The sequence below is a fragment of the Chaetodon trifascialis genome, chromosome 5 (genome assembly GCF_039877785.1).
Source record: "Chaetodon trifascialis isolate fChaTrf1 chromosome 5, fChaTrf1.hap1, whole genome shotgun sequence".
Lineage (NCBI taxonomy): Eukaryota > Metazoa > Chordata > Actinopteri > Chaetodontiformes > Chaetodontidae > Chaetodon > Chaetodon trifascialis.
Genome location: NC_092060.1, coordinates 19978056 through 20000032, shown reverse-complemented (window position 1 = coordinate 20000032; position 21977 = coordinate 19978056). Strand labels below are relative to the sequence as shown.

Genomic DNA, 21977 nt, shown 5'->3' with positions numbered 1-21977 from the left:
CTGAAGTTTATCCTCAGAGCAGGCAGTTAAATGTGGGCTGACCTGGCCTAGTTCGGTTATTCCTCCATGAGGTTCTTCTTGGCTTTGTCCAGCCTGTCCAGGATCTCACTGTAGAGACCAGACATCTGTGGGCACACAAGAAACAACAGTATAATTTCAAAAGGTTTTGGCTCTCAATGGGCCTGTGTGTGTCTTGGTTCAAAGCCCTTTACCACATTTGCCTAACTAGCAGGATAATTCAAACTCTGACCATGTTCCTCTGCTACAACCACCTCAGTCTGCTTCATCCACTCCCTTCCTCTCCATCAGCTCTGTACCTGTGTCTCGTAGCTCTCCTGCAGGGATCCCAGGTGGCGGACGAAGCTCATGGCGAGGCCACACCACTTCTCAGCGTCGGGGTACTGAGCCAGGCTGTACAGCAGTATCCCGGTGTTCCAAGCCCGCGTCAGCAACCACAGAGTCTCCATCTCCGGGAAGTCGTCCGGCTGCAGAGAAGAGCAGGACAATGTTCAAAAGGCCATGTAACGGAGGCCACCTGGGTACCTCGCTTGAGCCAAGTCATGTAAGTGAAGTATGGAAGCAAATCTGTGTTTTTCGTGGGTAAAGCCTGAGAGTAACTTTCATCCAATCCCGTTCTACTGCGTGTTAACCTTTACGAACGCTCAGGAGTCTTAAACAGACCGTAAACAAACTCGTCTATCATTTCTGAAGTTTCATTCGTTTTTCACAACACTCTAATCTTGGGCTTTCACTTTGATCCAAAGAATTCCACAGCTTCTCGAGTCATAACTCAATATGAAAGGGGAAATATGCACTGCCTCTAAAGCAGTGTAATGTCTCAATAATTTGATGCCTCTTTCAGGGCTGCAGCTCACCAGCAGTGTGATGACTTGTACAGCACATTAAAATTCAAATTGGCAGGAAGGGGGTGGTGAATGGAAGCATCTGCTCATTGAAGTGTGGCTGAAAGCCCATTGATAAAAAGAGGCTTCTAGAACAGCAGGCAGGCAGGCAAGCATGGAGTGGAAGAGAGGGGGTTAATTATATAGCAAGGAGAAGTTCTCTCCGAGGGAACAGGAGGTGGGAGCCGAGGGATGGCGGCGTGTGATTGGTGCTGACTCACTGCGGCTGCAATGATGGACAGGGCCTCCTCATAGTAGTCCCACACCTCCTCGAGCACATGGGCCTCCACCTCTGATACGCCACTTGGGAGGGACAGCTTGATCAGGTTGTGAACGCACTTGCTAAGACAGGGACACAAAAGCAGTCACACCACCAGAAACCCTGTTTATGCTAATAAGCACTTTACGGGATTAGACTGTTAATGAAATGTCAAGGGTCGTGCAGTGAAGTGATGGGCATGCCTGCAACCCTCCAGGTCAGCCTGTGGTTTTTTCTTGTACAGACTGAGAGCGACCCTCAAGGCCTTCTTACACAGCAGAGGGAAGTGGGCTGGAGGCTCCATGGCTAAGGCTACATATGGGGAACAAAAAAAGATGCCAGCATACTGCAAATACTGGAACGTGTCTCGTTTCTGTGGGCATGTCGGCAGAGACTACACTGAAAATACACCATGGGGTTTGTTTTTTTACCTGCAATGGTTTCTATCACCTTGGTATCAACATTTTCAAGCTCCAACACAGACTCCAGTACTGTCTCAACCTTGGGGTCATTCATCTTAGCACGAGCTTCAAATTCATACAACAGCAGCACTGTGTCTGTTGGGTCCGCTGGGGAATTTCCTGCAAGTATAAGATGAAAATTTTTGCTCTTCAGCTCCACTTTGATTCACGTGACGGTGTGCAAATAAACATGGCTGTTATTCGAATAATATGACCTGATGCTTTCAGGGTTTTCCCGATCTCCCAGCAGATCTGAATGTGCTCCAGAGCCTGAGTGAGCTCCTCTGTCTGTGAACCAAACAGAAACCCTGAACGAGCATTCTGGATGCATCATCGCCATCTAGTGCTCACTTCCTCCTCAAAGGCAGAGGGATTAAAATGAAACACCTACGCCAGCGCCAGTAATGTGGTTAGTCACCTCTCTTCTCCACTGGTCTTGGTAAATTTCCATCTATGTGGATGAAGAGCGTGCTAAATGTAGGAGATGGGCAGAGGGAGTGGGTGGCACACCTGGACAGAGAGAGGAGACTTCCTGCAGAGCTCCAGAGAGGCGGCAGCAGCCATTAGCAGACATGCCTTCTGGCCTCTGAGCAGTGTGCGATCAGGAGGGCACAGCTGGGAGAGCTGCAAGTTCACACAGAAGCACAAACATGTATGACAAACAAAGTCATGCGGAGTAATGGAGCATTTCTTAAATACTGCATTTCCACACTGAGAAGAGACATTCCTCATTCTACAACTGCTTTTGACGATTCCTCCTAAAATAAAGCAGTTCATCCCAGCTTGTCTGAAACATCTATTCAACATTTGACAGCAGAAGCTTCTAACTGTAACACCTGAGCGGGGGTTTAATATTGTTTTCGAAAAATAAGCATATTTCTTGGGTGTTCTCAGGCATGAATGCATGTACTTAGAGCTAGCATGTGTACTCAGTCAACATCTCGTGGAGAAATAAAGGTTAAAAATCCATGAGCAATTACAGGTATTCTAGTTAATATGGTAGACAGTTTGAGGTAAATATCAGGCTGGGATCACTGTGATTATTTATCCAACAGAGATATATTTATTTTTCTAAAGCAATATTAAATCCCTGCTCAAGTGTTATTGATCTACACCCACGTATTGTACATATCGATGAATCCACCTGACAAAGCTCATAAGGACACTCGCCTGGAAAGAGAGCACCAAGAAATCTCTCATTCTGTCAGGGCAGCTCTCGCACTGCAGAGCTGAGTTCCAAGCTGTAACAAGGACACACACGCATATGCACACACAGAAAATGAAGGTGCTGAAAGATTTTAAGTGATCGCATGCCATGTCTGACTGAAGTGACAAGGAGCGAAGGAGTACCAATCTTCCTGAACCAGCTGGCTTCCTCTGTGCGTTGCTCAACAGTCATGGGAGACTGGTATGAAAGTTTCTGCAGAGCTGCATTGACGGCAAACAAAACGTTTGTGGCTTATGATGCACAGCACTTACTGGAGCTCACACATCCCTTCCCAAAATGCAACTTAATCCCTGCTGCATATGTACTCACCCATCTTCAGGTACGGCAGCAGGACGCCCAGATTCACAGTCCTGCATGCGATGATGTCAGGTGGTTAATGTAAATCTGTGTTTTGATTTTAGAAGTATTAATAATATCGCTGTATACCACATGATTGGGTACTTTCCCTTCTGCTCACCTCGTCTCGTCAGTCGATTTTTCTATGGTGGAGAGCACAAGTCGAACCAAACACCTAGAAAAAGATGAATGGAGAAACTGGTTTTGACCTCCTTTATTTCACCTACTAACTGTATTATACAGAGACACACTTTCAGTGGAGAAGCAAGGGAATATAGGTCAGTGGATCACAGAGGTGTATGGAAAACCAACAGACTACTCGCTACAATCTCTCAGCACATAAGCCATCTCTACTAAATGTTGTCACTTTATGTGTGAAACTCCACCATCATGCTTTGTTTACACGGTCTAAAACACATGAACACTGAACGCTTCAAAATAAACTAAGTAAAAATGTGCTATCTGAAATTCAATAGTTGGAATACTGGAAGCAAACTTTGGGGTTATCCAAAAAAAAAAAAACCTTGTTTTTCGTTCAGGACAGCGAAGTGTGAGGCAGAAACGTCGCCAGCAAAGGAGAAGGAAAGCAACATGTGACTGAAAAAGACTCCTCGGTAAAACACATTCACGCCCATGTCCTTCACAGCCGTGTCTATTATGCTTTCTAAAGTTATTTTATATTAAGCTCGTCACTTGTATATTCCAGTTGTCACTGACCTGAGAGCAGTCAGAACCTGAGCTTCGTCTCTGGAGTTTTCACACAAACTCTCCAGTGCCTTCATGGCAGTTTCCTGCTGTTCGTTCTGCCACAGAGGAACAAACATCCTCATCATCATTAATACCTCCACCCACCAGTCATATGCATCACAATCACACGGTATACTAAAGATAGGACTCCCACACATTTTCTTTTTTTAAAAAACATTTTCTAGACCTTATAACTTGCTAATAGCTAGATGCTGTCCAGTATGCTTGCTGATTTTTTTCTTTATTTAACTTGTAAAGATCAGAATTAAGTGAAATTCTATTGATTTGCCCGAGAATATGAACTGTGTGAAGTAACATGCCGAATTATCTGCTATCATGCTATCCTTCCTGATCCCAAGATCCCAACCCCTCCTGCACAGACACCTGAGTGCACTGACAAGGACACGATTACTAGGAAGTACCGCTGTTGAGGACTAAACCCAGTCCTATATCATCATAACAACACCATAACCCTGGGAATTGTGAAATTAATTACACCAGATCAAACTAATTAGTTTGCCATATATTCAACAAATGTTACTGAGTAATGGGTCCTACCTCTAAAGCGATCTGAGCAGCCAGACAGAGGAGATTGGAAGCAGCATTCTCAGCTACCAGCACTCTGTCCTCAGCGGTCACAGGACTCTTGGACAGAAGTCCCATCGCACTCAGCGCCTCTGCAGCTGGTGCAAATAAACAGCCTCATCAACAGAGAATATGCTCCAATTGCAACACTCGTGCCGTGCATGCTCTTCCTGTATATTCATCACACAGCTAATGCTTTGTAAATACCTTTCTGCACATTGTTCTCCTGCACTGCAATCTTGTAAACAGCGAACTGAGTGAAAATGCTGTCAGGATCGCACCTCTCTGCTTCTTTAATTGCTTCTTTGGCCTGACAATAGTTTGTGCGCATACATCCATCACACACATAAACTGTAAAAATGTGGCAGGAACATTTAACATTGTGGCTGGTGACATAGTCAAACTGTTTTACCTTTTCCAGTTGTTTAAGGTTCAGGAAACAGGAGGCCCTGTTCCTCTGCAGCTTGGCTGAGTTGGGCTCTATTTGACCTGCCTTAAAGAAACTCAGGGAGTAGTTATACCACTGAAGAGCCTCAGAATATTTTCTGGCCTGGGAAGAAAGATAGCACATCAAGTTTATTTATCCCTGTGTGGAAATAAATCATCTGCATTGTGCCAATTTAGGGGCAGCTCTAATGCAGGGATCAGTGACTACCACCAGCTCTGAGGCCAATACCTTCTTCAGAAGCAGTGTAGGAGTATTCCTGACATGGGTTTGGGTTTGAAGGAAACCATAGCACCCAGAGCAAACCCACACAAACACAGAGAAAACATGCCAGTCCATAGAGATATGTGGGCCAACAGCAGCCCACCAACCTTACTGCTGTCAGGCAACACTTCTGATCACACGCTGATAACTATACATGTGTATATACACTATGAAATATTTCCTAAATGAAGCATAAACAAGACTGTGTTTGACAGACCTCAAAGTATTTGGACGCTTTATCCCACAGAATGACATGTAGGCTTGTGAGGGCTTGTGGAGTCAGCTGTTTTCCTGTATAGTGGCCTGTGTGGGTGTAAGAAATACCAGTAAAGAGGCACATCTACAGTGCATCACCCGCATTACCATAAAATCCATCTTATCATTTAAATTAAAATCACTTCCACCTATTCTACAACTGGAATGCAAAAACAAAGCACCAGCGATGATATCCTCTGTCTTCTGTTTGCCCAGCAGCTCCTTGCCTCGCTGCAGCAGCAGCTCAATGTGCAGGACAAGAGCAGTTCCCAGGTCAGGGGAGGACTCAAAGTGCTGACACACACATTTCAAATACTCAAATGCCAGCACTTCTCTGAAAAAATCCAAACAGATCTTATTCAGAGCTGAAGCTATGTGTCTGGGGCAATCTTTCAAAGAAAATGTGTATATATTCATCTTAAGCTCTGTGTGTGTGTGTGTGTGTGTGTGTGTGTGTGTGTGTGTGTGTGTGTGTGTGTGTGTGTGTGTGTGTCTGATGAATGTCTGCATAGTTTTTACCTGTCTTCAGACATGAGTAGTTTCACTGTGCTCAGACACACTTCAAGAGAGACCTTAGCTTCCAGCATCTCATTGAGTCCTGAAAACACATTTTTAGGATCTACTTTTAAACGTGCCTTTAACTCTGCTGAAGTCACCCACAGACACACAGTAACACACACAATCTTCTAATGCAGCTCTACTGGCACGCCCAACCTGACCTGTAAAAGCCTATGGAGGCATAACTGTAGACTGCTGTTCACTGTAGACACCTAAGGCTTAATATGTAACATTTCTGAATTAAATTGTCTAGATCCATGTTGTACCTTTTGTATTATTATCATGCATCTGAAATTACATACTGTGCTCTTAATCTTTCTGGAACAATTAAACTCATCCGTGGAGATTTTTGAGACATTTCATTCTGAAATCTTTTTCTCTAACCTCTCAGCCACTGACACCCCGCTGCTGCCTATGTTAATGAAGTTCTGCATAAATAATTGAATGAGATCGGGTAATGACTAACCTGCTCTGATATGGTCGTCTGAGGCCCCACATCTCAGGAATATTCTGATCTTTAAGGACAGACCAGCGGCGCTCACACATTCCTGCCAAATTGCACGCTGCCATTAGACACAGAGCATCTCATGCATGCTTAAAACTGCATATGTAAATTACAATGAAAGTGATTTCTTGTACTCCACCTTGTTGGCTAAGTTGACAGCATGAAGAGCCTTCTCCTGAAACCTCTGACAGTCCCACTCTAAATAAACAGTGGCAAGGAGCCTCAAAACCTTGGCCTGTTGTGAGGGAAATTAAAGACAGTTAAAAAAAATAACTACCATTTAATTTGTACCCACTGCTTGTACTTAACTTTGTATTGCACTACCTTATACAATACCTCCTTGTATTGTCTTACCTGGACTCCAGCTTCAGGGGCGTATTTCACATTCATTTTCCCAATGTCGTAGCTTTGCCTGAAAAGGAAAAAGAACAAATCTGCTTCTCACTGCATCGTTTCTCAGCACTTTTCTGTAGAAATGAAACGTTATATTTACCTCAACCACAATGCACTGTCCTCAAACTTTCTCACATTGTAAGTGTCTACTCCAAAGTTGTAGCACATAAGGGAGAGATACGCAGTCTGCTTAAAAGAATACATTCACAGTTAACACCCCACACACTTTGAATAGCAATATGTAGTGTAAATGTGAAACAACAATATATAGTGTTGCTACAGGGATAACAGAAGGCCTTTGTACATCTTTTGGTAGCCGTATCAGCATGTCTTTACAGCGCTGCATATAGGCCACAGCCTCATGGTTATTCCCTTGACTTAAAGCCTGCAAAAAGGAGACATGAACTTCCTCTTAAATGTCAGCAAACAATATAACATTCCCTATTAGCACAGAATGAGATTTCCCCCTCTCATTGTTTCTCAGTTCACATTTTAGCTGTCTCACACTTCACACTGCAAGTCTGTCAGAATAGCACTTCCTCAGCTGCCAAATATCACAAGAACAAATATTCACATTGAAGGTGTTGAACATCACATGCGCCACAGCTCACCGATTCTGCCTGGCATGAGAGGATTCGAAGCAGATCTTTCTCTACATCCCCCTTGGATGAAGAGATGTCAGCTACTCCATCATCTCTGGATGTCAGTTGGCTATAGAGGGTTTCCAGGCTCTAGGGATATTGTGTGTTGAGTAATTTGTAAAGACACCATATTTCTCTTTGCTCTCTCAGTCTGAGTGTTTTTTTTTTTTCTTTACCTTGACAGCAAGTCTTAAGAAGTTATCTGCCATCTGGGGATTTTTGCAGTCCAGCCAGGTTTTCCCTGTTTTGCTGGCCATCTGGAAAGATTAGACTCTGACAAACAGATCTCATCCTCCTGAAATGTTGGGTGTGCTCAACAGGGTGCCTGCAGTATTTCCTACCAGGATCTGCTTGCGGATGACGCCCTCTGTTGGACTCTCAGGCTCACAGCAGTACATCAGACTGCATGCGACATGGCGCACTGTGAGGATTGGAGAACACTTGAATGGGACGTGAAAGACCCAAACCCTATGTCGTGTCAATATTTCAGATGTGTCAGAGTATTCTAAATATCATAATCATCTGTGAAATTACCATGTAAATGAATACTGTAATTAAAAGAATACCTTTGGCTTTCTGAGTTTTACTTATTGTGGCGCCCACATTCTTAGTAACTGCCCAGTTCCAAAGGTGGATGGCACACTCCTCAAGCTGTAATATGAGTTAGGAAAAGAAATGTATGCATCTCACAAAGTCTGCCAACTTACTGGCCAAACAAAGGTGACAAACTGTTATATTTATTAACAAAACCTTTCACTTATTATTTGATAAACACTGTGGATCTGATGTAAAGCTTTACAACTGGGTTATACCAGTCATGTAAATTATGGTAAAAAGACACTGATGACTAACTTAATCCAATTTTTAAAGTGAAACAAAACAGAACACTGCCAGGCAGAAACAAACCTGTTGGATTGTGCAAATGTTGGTTGTTCTTTGATTCACTATTACAGTCAAACTATAGTCAAACTCTCACACTCTTGTATCTACCTGTGGATCCAGTACTTTCGGGAAATCATCCAGGTCAGAGACTTCGGAGAAGAGTTTCTCTATGGCCTCGTCATAATCTATTGGCTGTTTCTGCAGCAGGTTCTCTGTAAGGCCTGTGTGTGGTTAAAAGCAGATCGAGACATGTTTACAGGAACTGAACAACACAACAGCAGACACATCATCTACATGTGCTCAGTCGAGTGCTCAGTGATGACTGACAAAGTACGGTACATATCACAATATGGTTTAGGCAGCTACACTGATAGCATCTTTCATTTCACCATGGAAAGGGGAAATCACTTTCCAAACGCTGAGAAGCTGTAATCAATAGATGTTTGGTATTTGTAGTTAATAAATATGTTCAGCAGTGCATTAAAATTCTCATTGACTAGCTAAATTTCTAATTAAAATCTGTTCGTTTCCACTCTTCTTATATGATTGCGCCCTCTTTGGGTAATTGTGTCAAAAAACAAAACAAAATAAAAAACCCAACTTATTAGCTTGTCACAATAATGTACATTTTATTGAATATGGCTATCTTCTGATATTAACAGAGTCCACATTTATCAATTTTAGTCATGACTTAGGAGGCAAGGTAAGAAGTACAAATCAGCCGCCATGCATAGACGAGCTAACCTAGCTACTTAGCCGTACCATTAGCTAATGGCAGCCATGCCTAGCAACGGTTAGAGACCTAGCTAGCTACGTTGGAAGTTTAGCAACGTTAGCTAACTTTACTACAACGGGAATTTGTAGCCAAAACGGTCATAAGCCAACACCTGGTATAGTAAATAGAAGTTAGAGCAAGTGAACGGAATAGTTACTCACACTTCACGGCTGAAACAAACTGCTCCATATTTTAGGTTTCGCCGCTAAAACCTATCTCAGGCTACGTCCTCACCACAGCGGGACTGATAGCTGTCACAATGGAGTTAGTACGGAGGCGAAGAGGTTGAAGGTAACAGAAGCTAGCTAGCTAAATGTGGATTAATGTTAGCTAACATTAACTTTCAAAGGCGGCTTGTGCCATCATAGCTTACTGTTTAATGACATTCTTAATGTTGGTTATTTTAATATTTGCTTGAGTTAAGTTACAGTTAGCATTATATAACGATTTTCTTAGCTTAATTTACTGTTAGCTAGCATTAAGTGATACTGAACTATAACCATGGTATATTGATTTTTTTTTTTTTTTTTTTTTTAATTTCCCTTGTGTAAGAATAGGGCTGTTTCACATAGGACATTTTCACATGATGAACAAAGCTGTGGCGAATTAACTGAATTATAGATGGACTGCATTTAATGTCTGTAGCTGCTGGCATGGTGACACACCCACAGACTGTAGATGGAACAGTGCCACCATTAACTCCGCATCAGCTACACAAAAGAACCAAAGTGTTATCAGATGAAGACATATCAATATTGAGATATTTACTCTTTTCAGGATACTAAGGTGTCATGTAATCACATTTTTAACATATTAATTGAAGTGCCAAACAAACAGGAGAGGAAAAAACTTGAACCTGACAGCATCTCTGACAGAGGAATATATAGGGTGTGGGGACATTTCACGGTTGTGCATGTCTACAGTTACTACATGCACTACATGTGCTCCTCTACTTATGGAAACCAATACCTCATTTTTATTCAGCCATTACAGGCCCATTCAACAAAAGTAACCACATAGTTTGGTGAACATGACTAAACCTGAGACCTTTCTACTTTTGAAACAGCTGAGTAATCAGAGCAGGCATCCGCATGTGTTAAGACAGAGCCCTGTTGTTCTTGAACAGGACATTCATTGGTACCTTAGACGTGGTAGCTTTGTCTGCTTATGTTGAACTTTTGTTTTGTTTTGTTTTTTTAACGTCGGATAGTTTTACAATCTTTTACAGAGAGCCTATCTTGAACCATGAGCCACCTACTTGCATGTCAGATTTGATGCATGATTGGTTTCCGGAAATATTTAGGTTTTCCGACTAGTGCAGACTTCTGTCTATGACCCTGGCCTCAAAAACAGCGATTCATAATCTTGCTGTCTTGCAAGAAATGGTTCTGTTGACACTGTGAACTATAAATCTTTTGTTGCCCACCAGCATTTACTCCATAAAATGATATTCCTTGCTTCCAAAGCTGCAGTAGGAAAGGGGTCTGGAGACTGTGGCATTGTTTCCACTCAAGACTGACTACAGACATTTGATCAACAGGGGAGGCAGTCAGACTCCCTCCACTGCTGAAGAAAGACTTTAGTTCTACTGGTTCATTTACCAAGAAGACTTTGTGGTTGAGGCAAAGGGAAGAGTGCATGCTGTGTGTATAGGACCAGTTAGTCCCCCATAGTGTGTTTTGAACACCAGATTCTAAAATAAAACCCTTTAAATCCACCCCGCTCAGCGAGCACTTCCAGCAATTGTTCATCAGGAGACTTATCTGCTGCCCTCTTGGCCCGATGGGAATGTCTCCTTTACTTTAGACTTCCATGTGAAGACACGCTAAGAATATTGGTAATTGGCATGTAACAAGGCAGTTACATGAAAAACTCACATATTGTGTATTTAGCGAGCTACTATTTTTCTCTTCAGATGTACAGTATTATCCTCTAGCATATCATCTTTACCAAAGCGTCACCATTCGTACTTCATAGCCATGTCTTGAAGTCATTTCCTTGAGATGATTTTGTCAGTGTCATAAAAATGATTTTATTTGTAGAGCATTTTTCAAGCTTGGAGCACCAAGACCTTTCCATAGACAGCAATAAAATAAACAACAATCACAAATATATAACGCGATCAAAAACAATACATCTACAGCAGGGAGTATTGCTGTTTGGACCCCCGTAAGAAAAATACTTGTTGTCAGGTGAAACGACAAGTCTGTAAAAATATAACCCAGCAGATTTAAGAGGCCTTTTAGGACAGTGTAAGGAGTAAAGAGTTCACAGTCTGCCATTTCATGCCATGTTCACTCCCCAATCTACCAAATGAGAGCGTGAATTTACTGTTGCTTCACCACCATTTTGTAAGAGTGGGTGTCTCATTCAGAAACATTACCCAGCAGCCTATGAGCCTGTAATGTGCCCTTTTTTGGACTAAATCATGCAGAAGAGAGCCAACATTTTGCGTATGCGCCTTCTACCCAACCACATGTGGACATTGCTTTGTGATTTCCTTGAGAGATTTCATGAAAAAAAAAACATGCAATTACACTATGCTGTAAACAGTGAACTAAACTACCTGGTAGTGTGTAGGAAATCTTTGAATTCTTGAGCTGTGACTGTATGGTCTCAGAATCCCACAAAGCAAGAGGACTCCCACGACTGGGATGTTTGAACGCTTTCGCATGTTCTCATGCGCCATTTCCCTGTTTTGCTGCTACAGGGACGAGACAGCGATGCTCATCGCACTGCACCGCCTGTGCCGTGCCTCACCCAGGACACCGCACCACTCAGTTCCCGAGATGGTGGCTGTCGAGTCCTGACGTGGGCGGAAAGGTGAGGGCAGGATGTTCTTATTTACAGTGCGTGCTACTGTGACCTGCAGCAGCAGAGTAATTGTTGTGGTGATAAAAGAAAACAGTCTGCAGCACATCCACACACTGCAGGGTACTGCCGGACAAAAGAGGAGTATTTACATTGATATAAAAAGCAGCGTGTCCTGTTTCTGGAGTTAAAAATGAATCCAGCAAATATTTATTCTAAACGCTCGGACACATAGATTCCTTCTGATATCACAGTGATTGTTTACGCTTGATTTGTTTTCCTCTTGAGAGGAGATAACTGCTGTTACCTTTAACCTCAGTTGCACAGTAGGTTGATTATATCAAAGGCAGCGTTACATGCAAAGGTCAATTTAATGATCTGCTATATCCTTTAACTTTAAGCTGGTATGTAGGTGTATACACACCCTGACCTAAGATCAATAAGGTGAAACTGATATTAATCTCATTGATCAGTCTTTATGCCATGATTGAAGCTGTGATAAATTGTATGCAGGTTCTTTTCAGTTTTTTTTTTTTTAGAGTTTTCCACCAGAAATAAATCTAATTACTGTGATTAGTACTCCATATTTTCATGTTCAGTGGTATGACTATAACATCTGTGCACCATTTCTAGGAATTACGCATCATGGTGGTGTGCAGCATTATCATGGATATGCCTTATCATTATTTCTCATTAGCGTTGTCCTCCTCTGTAGCGTGAAGAAGGGAGTTTGCCCCCCCTCTCCAAAAAAAAGTGACGTTGCGTCCTCCCTCTGTGTCTCCATAAAACGTGCCTCACGCATGGACCGTGATGCACAGAGGAGGCGAAAGGGAGGAGAAATTGTTCAAGGCGCGCACAAACGGCAGGAGCTAATTGATCTGCTTTTGTGAGCTATATCAGACTCCAGCTAGACACTGATCCACCGCTCACTCAGCTTTTACCCGTTAGATTTATTTCATCCCACTTTTTTTTTTTTTTTTTTTTTTTTGGCTCGAGAGCACCTGCCCCGAGGATACAGCGGTCCATCCGTCTCCTCATTGCCGGATCGGGAGTTGGACGAGCCAGCTGCGCAGGAGAGCTCCCCTGCGAAACGCGTCATGGGATACGGGAGAATCACTGCCGCTCTGTGCACGTACACCTGAGGCGTTTTTGTGGCTTTACGGCGCCGTTTCTCAAAGAAAAATAGCCTTGATTGATTTACTCGCTTTGCTGAAGAAACTTTTGTCAGTCACTCGGAATTACAAGCCTCTGCAAGGGACTGTACCGCTTTATTCCTGACACACGGTTTGGATCTCGGTGAAGAGTTGGCAGGATGGTCTCATCCGACTGCTTCAAGCTGGTCGTTGTAATCTTGTGTTGCTCATCGCTCACAAATGGTAAGAAATCAGTCGTGCTCATACAGATCCATTATTTACGTGTAGTAGAGTTTTATGCATGAAGGAACTTTTAACGCCGCACAGTTTGGCTCGTTTCAATGAATGGCTGAGTGCACGTTGTTTTTATGGACATTTGACATAATTGTCTGTTAACAGATGAAATAAAAAGTGTGCCTTCCTTTTCTTCTTCATAGTAATGATTATAATAATACTAATAATAACAATAATCGTATTCTTCCTACATTTAATTGAGCTGTAACCATCAGTCGATTTTTTTTGGCCAGTTTTTCTTTTATCTTAACTTTTATGTAACATTTTTTTATTGCACATGGATATGACAAGTTGCATGTTCTAGAAAAAATATTGTGTCAACAGTTAAAGGACCTGCAATTCTTACTCGTGCCACTAGAGGTAGCCTTGTCCCGCTGTACTTGGGTGTTTATTAACAAGTAAATAAAATGTGTTGACCCTGACAGGTAATTGAAACAGATGGACACACTTTAAATTTTAATATATGGCTGGTTTTAATTATGAAGTTTTCATTTGGCTAATTTGGATTTGTTTTCTTAGATATTCTAAAGATATTGCAAATCAGCCTGTTGTTATGTGTTTTCAAAAACTTTATTCCAGCAATTGTTATCTGTGAGTGAACAGGATTAAACATTTTGGGAAGACCGTGCATGTTTCTTCTGACAGTACAATCAGCTCCATTGTCTCAGTGTCACTCCACAAAAAACAAGATAGAGTCGAAAAGGTGGATGTTTCTGCACCTTGTGCCACTGAGATACACAGTAAGTCCTTCCTTACAATTTCCAAATAAATAGCCCATTCAAACAAAGGAAATATTGTTCACGTTCACCCCCACCACCACCACCACCACCACCACAGGCATACTCATACACACTTTCAGCCTATGAAGCTTTGTCTGTGATGTTTTTAAGTAGATTTCCTTCACTGTCCACACACAAAGCGTGGGAAAGACACAAGGAGGAAGCGGACGTAGGGGCAAGAGGCAGCCTGGAATTGTTCTGGCTAGTAAAGGTCACGGAAATGTGACACGTTACCTGAGCAAAGATTCCTTCCCGGAGCTCCTTGTGCTCATATTGAACTATGTCAAACTCCATCCACGAGACAATGGCAGGGAGGAAAGGAGGGTATTGTTTCTGTTTGGGGCCACAGACTGGTAGAGCCATTAGTTATTGATACTACTCATTCTGAGGTGTAACAGACTTATCTTGGTAAATAAAGCACAGGGCTATACAGAAACAATGAATTCATGCAAAACCACCAAAATTAAAATTCATGTTACGTCCTCAGTGATTGTGCAGTGTCATGAAGTTGAAGTTGTGTTCATTTAATGACACATTTCGTCTTCTTTCTTCACATTTTTGCCATAATTTTCTCAGCGATTGAGCCATAAACACTGTCTGTCTGAAAGTCAGGATTATTTGGTAACTTGTTAATATTTAACTTGTAGCTGCTTCTTATTCAAGAAGTAGCACAGGTGAAGTGCGTTGATTTCTGACCTTTTGATACTGTTTTAAATGAAGCATAATGGCTTACACTGAGGGAGCCACAACTCTCTGCAGTATGATGCTTGCATTTCTGATTTATTTCACTCGGTCTGTGCAATTGTGAATGACTTTAAGCCTTCTGCATATCACACGGGTTGTTAAGCATGCAGTAATATTGAGTCAGTGAACTGTTTCTGTGAATTTTATAGATTTCATACTACACTCTAGTCGTTTCTCGTGTTGTAAAATTTAATTTGTCTTAGAATTATTAGGCAAAACCCAGGAAGCAAGTGTATATTGTTTTAGTCAGTAAAGTTTTAGGGCACAGTCCAAATTGTGGAAAAACAAGTGAAGCAAAGTGTTGCTGGAAAGACATGATGATGGAGGGGATGATTGAATTTAAACCTGGAAGCTGCCATGTTATTATTTTGGTCTACACTGAACTGTATTACCTTTTCTACAGCGAGTGCTTTTGACGTCGTCTTTCTGGCAGAGTGAGTTGATGTTGTGTGTAATTTGTTTTGGAGTCGCTTTTTCTTTCCTGCTGAGACACTTGAGATGAAGTGGAAAATGGGAGTGTGAGGTCAACTGAGTGCAGTTGGGGCTCACTGCTCACCGGCGGTACGTCTGGGTTCATGCAGGCAGCACAGGGAAAACACATCTATACACACACTCACCTGGATTGGGAGATTTACCAGCAGAGCAGAAAAAGTAATTCCCTTACACAGGGATGTTTAACTTAACAAATTGCTTTGTGTAGCTGGTTCTTATAGGATGGTGCAGCATCTGGTCCATACTAGCCATATCCACCCTGAGCCAGCAATATATTTTCTTTGAATCTTGCATGAGATTTCAATTTCAAGGAGCTTCTGTCTGCCTACTGGTCATAATCATACATTATGGAACAGGAGTCTTCAGGGTTTATCATTTTGGACTGTGATGCAGGCGATTCCTGTTTGCTGGCTCTGCTTAACTTTATATAACCTAGAATGGCCACCCATCATGGCCAGATGTTCCATTATTTTGCTTTTTTAAGAGGAGTCTGGGGCATTTTGCCTCCAAATCTCCAAAGGCTAATATACGGCTAATAAAAAAGGCCCTCTCCCGAACTGTTGTCTTAACCTTGCAGTTGGCAAAGTGGATGGGTTTCAGAAGGGCTGTGTGGGAGAGAAAACTGGAAGACGGACACACAGCCACAGAAGTGGTAGCTACTTACTTTGGCAGGTGGTCCAGTCCTAAGTCTTGTCTGGGTTTCAGCTTTGTGTCGTGATTCTGCCCCCTGCCTGTTGAGCCGTTTGTGAATTTGTCTCTTTGTTGGTTTTGAGAATTTGCCTGCGTCCAGACCTCTGAATGGCATGACATTAAACATGACGTCAAACAGTGGTTTCTCAGTTGAAAAAACAGACGATCCAGTGAGCACTGCAGGGGACTAAGGATTAGCCAATCAGCACCATGGGTGTCTATAGCAGTGGTGACTACAACAGACAAGATAGGCTGTTATTGAGGCTGTTCTAAATGGTAGTTTGTTTTTAACTCTCTCTCTGCTCTTAAAACTCCAGGAAGACCAGTGCATTGGCATGGCTATTCATCAGTGTTGACTTAAAATGATCTTAGATTCATGTGGATATGTTGGTCTCTAGTGATTGGAAATCAGTTAGATGTCAGACTGGAGAGAGAACAAGGAGTTGACGATTCTGGTTGATATCAAGCAACTCAGCAGTCTCAACCGAATGATAATGTCACTGGCACAAAACAATTCACCAGGGTGGCGTAACTGCACCGCAACAAAGTGAAACAAAGATGCCGTGAGAGGATGTAAGTCTTTAACTTGCTAAACTCAGGTGTAGAGGGTATAGGGTTGGGCAATGTGATGATATATAACGTGTGACAGTAGAAATGTGTCCACTGGTAGAGATTTGGCGATACCGTTTCCACCGCAGGAGTTCCCCCTGCGTGTCTCTTCTATATACCAGCTAAAGGAGCAAGGCTGGATTCGTGCATGATCTTGCAATTCTTGTGTGATTTCAAAAATCCTGCTTCCTCACAATGCAGTGTGGTTTTGACAGCAGGACTGCTGACCATGTTTTCACATGACACAAGAGCGAGAGACAGTGGCGGTAATGCACTGCTCAGCTGGTTTGCCAACTGCCGCAGAAGACGAGAGTGACATTAAAAATCAATTCACTCACTGTATCGTGACATTTACTGTTACCTTAATATGAAACTACATGTACCATGATGAGTTTCAGTTTCAGTCCAGTTTCTTAATTGGGAGTAGAGTGGTAGCATATCCCCTTTTGAAATAATAACGTTAAACTGATCATTGAGAGATGATTTAAAAACAGGTGAATGTGTAATGTGTAGCCATGGTTTGCAGTTATTAGAATTATTAGACTGTCGACAGGCTGAGCAGATTGCGTGTCATTTCTCATCTCAGTCACTGCCACAGACTGGCAAAGGTGACTCACCAAGAGTGACCCCGCACTCTTTTGTTAAATTCTCCACCCTTTCTATGTCTTTGTTGTCACAGAAGTACAAGGAATGAATGGGGCAAGGTTAACAAAGGGAATCGTCTTGAAGTATTGTTACTTTTGCCTTGAAAACACCAAAAAAAGATTTTCTGTCACAGACTCTCTAGATAGTTTCATGACGGGACGGGAAGCTCTGAGAGATGCCGTGCGCTTTCTGCAAAAGACATGGGAATTCCGCATATTATTTCTCGCACTTGAAGGGTTGTGACTTGGGGTTTCCCGTTTAATTCAGCGACAGTACAGTCATCTCATACAGTAATAGTGGTGGTTTCTGTTATGCAACATCAGGCATGAGGCACGGGCAGCGTGCTGCCGCAGCGATTTCCTCTCACGTTTTCTCTCAGCTTCTTTATTGTTGTTCACACTTTACTCATCTCTGTAACGATTTGTTATATCCTCAACCTTCCTCTCTGTAAAGTTGTTGTAAAATGGTAACTCTATGCAGTTATTGGATTAGCATTGAAGCAATGCAAATAAGCCCAGAACTAGTATGAATTATTACTAATAAAGGTATAATAATAATATAACAACACACAACAACAAACAACCTCACTATTAAGGACTTTTTGTCCATTCAGCTCAACATAGTTGTGCTCAGTGTATCTTCATGTTACATCATAATGTACCAAATTAATGCTATTTTTCTAATTCTTAAAAAAAACTTGGCAAAAGGTAAGAAATTAAGGTAATCTAGGTTCAGCATGTCCAGTTGCATTGCTGAATCTTTGGCTTCATTTAATGAAAAATCTCCTTCAGTTTTTGACATTGTTTGGCTGTTCTGTCAGACTAAATATTTAAATAACAGTTTCTGGGCCATAAACATTTCAGAATAAAGGATTCTGGAATCCAGCACTGTTTGAATTTTTAATTTTAATTTCCTGACTGGTAGTGAACCTACCACAAATGTTTTCCAAACACTGTGTCCTCTGCCACTCCCCTCCATCAGTGCCAAGTGAGGACAAGGACATACAAATGTGAGCCTGGTCTAATCTTAGTTAACTTGGCCCTGTGTCAGTAATCAGTGATGCTGTGTGACTGGCTCGAGACCCCATCATCAGCTAACTGAGAAACTGAACCAGAAGTCACTCAACGTCTCTGACTCTGTTTGTTCCATGCATGTCCCCATCTTAATGACTCCTAATGAGAACCAGCTTCAGGGCTTCTTTGAGCCAACACAATAAGCACAACTTCTGTCATTTTTCAGGCGCTCTGCTGGAGGAATGCAGCACACAGCTGTTATGTGGGGTTAGGGTTGTTGGGACACTTGCTGAGGTCAGTGTTGGGCAGGCACTGGGGCAGGTGGGAGTTTTGAGGGTGAGGTTTTTTTTTTGTGGGCTGCTGTGGGCCCCTGCTGATTCCTCCAGCTGTAGTGTTTCACTTAAAACAATGGGGAAAATTGGCCAGTTTTAAGAGATGAGCTGCCTACCAGTGCAACTCAAGGTCAGGCTGATGTTTTCGGTTGTTATGGCTGTTATGTGTAAGCAGATGCCAGCGTTTGTACATGTGTTGTTGCTTTTGTATTAGAACGTCAGTCAAGGAACTGACATGTCGAACATGCAGAAATATGTCTTGCAGACAGCATATGATTAATAGTACATTTTATTTTGCCATTTGTATTTAACAGGTCCCAGCGCTCCAGTTTTATTTGATTATCTGCAAAGTTCTCATTTCCAGCAATTTAGATCGATGACTGTCTGCCAGGTTGCAGATGTGAGGCAAGACAAAATCTAATTAGAGCATTCTCAAAGGAAAGTGGTGAGACAGCTTCAGAGAAATCAACAACAGATATTTATTCACTTGTGAACTGTAGATTCTGCATTAAGCTCAGGAACCTTGATTTTTATTCAGCTAATACACAGTTGAAAGCATACGGTATCACTCCATGAACGAGTGTGAGCCACATCCCTTCCCCTCTGCATAACCTTGGACAATAAAACAATGATGTTCTAGTAGTTTGTGAGGAAGTCGATATTGAGTGCCACTGCCAACACTGGCACAGTCGGCTCATGCTTAGCACAGCAGCTGCTCTGAATAATAGACAAATACTAGTAAAATATGTGTGCACATGTGTTATTCTGTCTATGTGTGTTTGCAATTGTAAATGCAGGTGTACTTGTGTATATGTGTGTGTGCATACCCATGTGTATCCATCATGTGTCAGCATGTCAGCTTGGCAGTAAGCTGTTGTGTAACTCCATTGTCTTTCATGGTTCTGTGCTCTAAATAAAGGTTTCCCTGAAGACTGTCACTTGTGGAGGGTCAACTTAATGAACTTGTTTTCTGACCACAATGACAAGCTGTTTAGGGAGCACTATGGAAGCCTACAGGGGACTATATTAAAATGTAAACTTGAATATGAACATGTAATTCCACAATAGCATTGTACCTACCCCACTGTACACCAGACATTATTAAGTTGTTGGTTCAAATTTCAGAATTAAATGTAATATAAACAATGTGACCTGGTTTTCAATTTATGCAAGCAATATCTTAGTTATAATTGAAATTAAAATGCATTAAACAAAACAGTGCCCCAGGCTATTGCATTTACATTTCCTTATCACTGTGCTCTCTCAAAAAGGACATCACTTTTTCACTATACAAACAATATGTAAGTCACAATATTAATTTTCATTATCATTATCACTGTAGTCCCCTATAGGCTTCTATAGAGGGAGGAAGTCACGCAAGGGACTGTGACACCTCCTGGACAACAGGGACAGTCACGGTGTATCCTCACAGTTGGCTGTACACCAAGTCCACCGTTGAATTATCGCAACTTTATATTTTTCCACATGATAATGTAACAATAGCATTTAGAGTGCAAGGTCAATAGTAAATGAAAAAAGTACTTGTTCCTAAATGAGGCCAAAGGGACACAGACTGAGGGAGGATGAGCAGTTGATTCAGTGGAAACGCAGCCAAAGACACTCATCAGGATCTGCCTCGTTTCGCTGTGACTCTGACTGGTTTGACCTCTCTGGCAAAGTGGCACAGCTGCTCCCCATATCGTCCCCTTCCTCCCTCTATTCCACCTTCTCTCTTTCTTTCAGCTCATCCCAGACCACTTTTCATTTCAACAACCTGCCCTCCCAGCACCGGAAACACCCCTTGTGCTCTCACAGAGGAGAATCACTTGCATAAGAGGCAGGAATATATCAGCACAAAGTGAACCCACATGCACAGTGCTGAATTGCATCCAACAGTGTTTTCCATTCTGTTCTTTAGTGTGATAATGGCTGGCAAACACCATTACTGAGATGTTCTGTGTGTGTGTGTGTGTGTGTGTGTGTGTGTGTGTGTGTGTGTGTGTGTGTGTGTGTGTGTGTGTGTGTGTGTGTGTGTGTGTGTGTGTGTGTGTGTTGACAGGTCATTTGAAGAGAGAGCAGCCGCCCAAGATTCTGCCATCTGACAATCCCATCATTCTTCATAAAGAAGATGTGTTAATCCTCAGATGCAGGTATGCAACACACCTATTTATGTAAATGCCAAGTACTCCGGCACTTGCACTTTGCTTGAGTATTCAGTTCTGCAATACATCCAACTTTTGTCACTTTTTGTACAGAACATAATGTCCTTCCACAATATGATGCATTGTTAAAGATAAACTCATGATCAGTAATATAAGACATTGAAAGTGGCTCCACCTAAAACATTAAGAATGTTCCTCACATCTTAATGCACCAGTAACAGAAATCCAACAATATGACATATATTACAGGTGCCATTTTTCTGTATTGAGTAATTTTAAGTATTTCTACTTTGTGGTATTGATCCCTTTTTTTGAGTAAATGATCTAAATACTTCTACTTCCACCGCTGCATGCAGCCGCTGATGAATATGTAAATTCCTTGTCAGTGTGACAAAGTTTAGCGTCTTGTCACCCAGGAATTCCTAAACATCATTTTTAGTGATAATTAAACAAGTTTATGGCCCCAGTTGTTCTTTCCCTTAATTGGTCAGTTATCAGAGGTCACTCAGGAGGACAGGAGGCACTGTAGCCATAAAGTTTAGACAAGACCACAGAAAGGCCAGAGGGGAAATAGACGGGACATGCCTGAGCCTCAGGACACTCGCTGGTTACAAACAAGCTGGGACAATCGTGAACAGGAACAAGTGGTGGCTCACAGTTAACAGTCTGTTGCGGTTTCTTTAGGGGTGGTAGGACCCCAGTGTGCTGCATTCACATTTGTTAAGAATTTAGAGTCTTGCATCATTTTGTAGGCCCGTAAGGAATGTCCAGGAACTCATGTCTATCTAATGTAATGCTTCCCTAGAAGGCCATATGCTAAGACGCCTGGCTCATATAGCTCTGTCTTGTTTTCTGTCACTGGATGAGAACTGGAGGTTGTTTGACCCAAAATTCTGCAGGCAAAGGCAGTGGTATGCAAGATATGTTTGATGTTCCTTTGGGATCTCTTTAATGAGAGTTTTAAAATGGATGCTGTGTGGAAAGAATGTGTTAGCTGAGCACATCATTCGAGAGACACATGTTCCCATGTGAAAGTT

The 21977-nt window shown here is 42.1% G+C and overlaps 2 protein-coding genes across 2 annotated transcripts in view; one reads left to right on the top strand and one right to left on the bottom strand.

Annotated features, from left to right (window-relative positions):
• Window positions 1–56: 56 nt before the first annotated feature.
• On the bottom strand, window positions 57–9425 carry tex11 (testis expressed 11). The gene is made up of 29 exons (XM_070962609.1): window positions 9398–9425; window positions 8570–8682; window positions 8146–8230; window positions 7921–8000; window positions 7756–7836; window positions 7550–7669; window positions 7243–7323; window positions 7039–7124; window positions 6900–6957; window positions 6685–6780; window positions 6507–6588; window positions 6002–6080; window positions 5665–5816; window positions 5445–5530; window positions 4931–5068; window positions 4726–4828; window positions 4492–4616; window positions 3904–3989; window positions 3308–3361; window positions 3160–3200; window positions 2973–3050; window positions 2793–2863; window positions 2133–2246; window positions 1838–1910; window positions 1593–1742; window positions 1365–1473; window positions 1124–1244; window positions 318–485; window positions 57–125 (listed from the first exon to the last, which is right to left on the bottom strand). The coding sequence occupies exons 1-29, from the start codon at window positions 9423–9425 to the stop codon at window positions 57–59; spliced, it is 2727 nt and encodes a 908-aa protein (XP_070818710.1).
• Window positions 9426–12879: 3454 nt separating this feature from the next.
• kdrl (kinase insert domain receptor like) overlaps window positions 12880–21977 on the top strand; it is a 45413-nt gene continuing 36315 nt past the window's right edge. The window contains exons 1-2 of the mRNA XM_070962854.1: window positions 12880–13423; window positions 20838–20928. Of these exons, the coding sequence (XP_070818955.1) occupies window positions 13360–13423; window positions 20838–20928 (155 nt within the window). The 5' untranslated portion in view covers window positions 12880–13359. The remainder of the gene's footprint in view (window positions 13424–20837; window positions 20929–21977) is intronic.

Bases quoted from the DNA above. Each gene is read 5' to 3' on its own strand.
- tex11 (XM_070962609.1), bottom strand. From the start codon at position 9,425: ATGGAGCAGTTTGTTTCAGCCGTGAAGT. The intron at 6,081-6,506 runs GTTAGTCATTAC...ATGTGTTTTCAG, and splicing joins AGACGACCATATCAGAGCAG to GACTCAATGAGATGCTGGAA. The intron at 2,247-2,792 runs GCGAGTGTCCTT...GTGAACTTGCAG, and splicing joins TCTTGGTGCTCTCTTTCCAG to CTCTCCCAGCTGTGCCCTCC.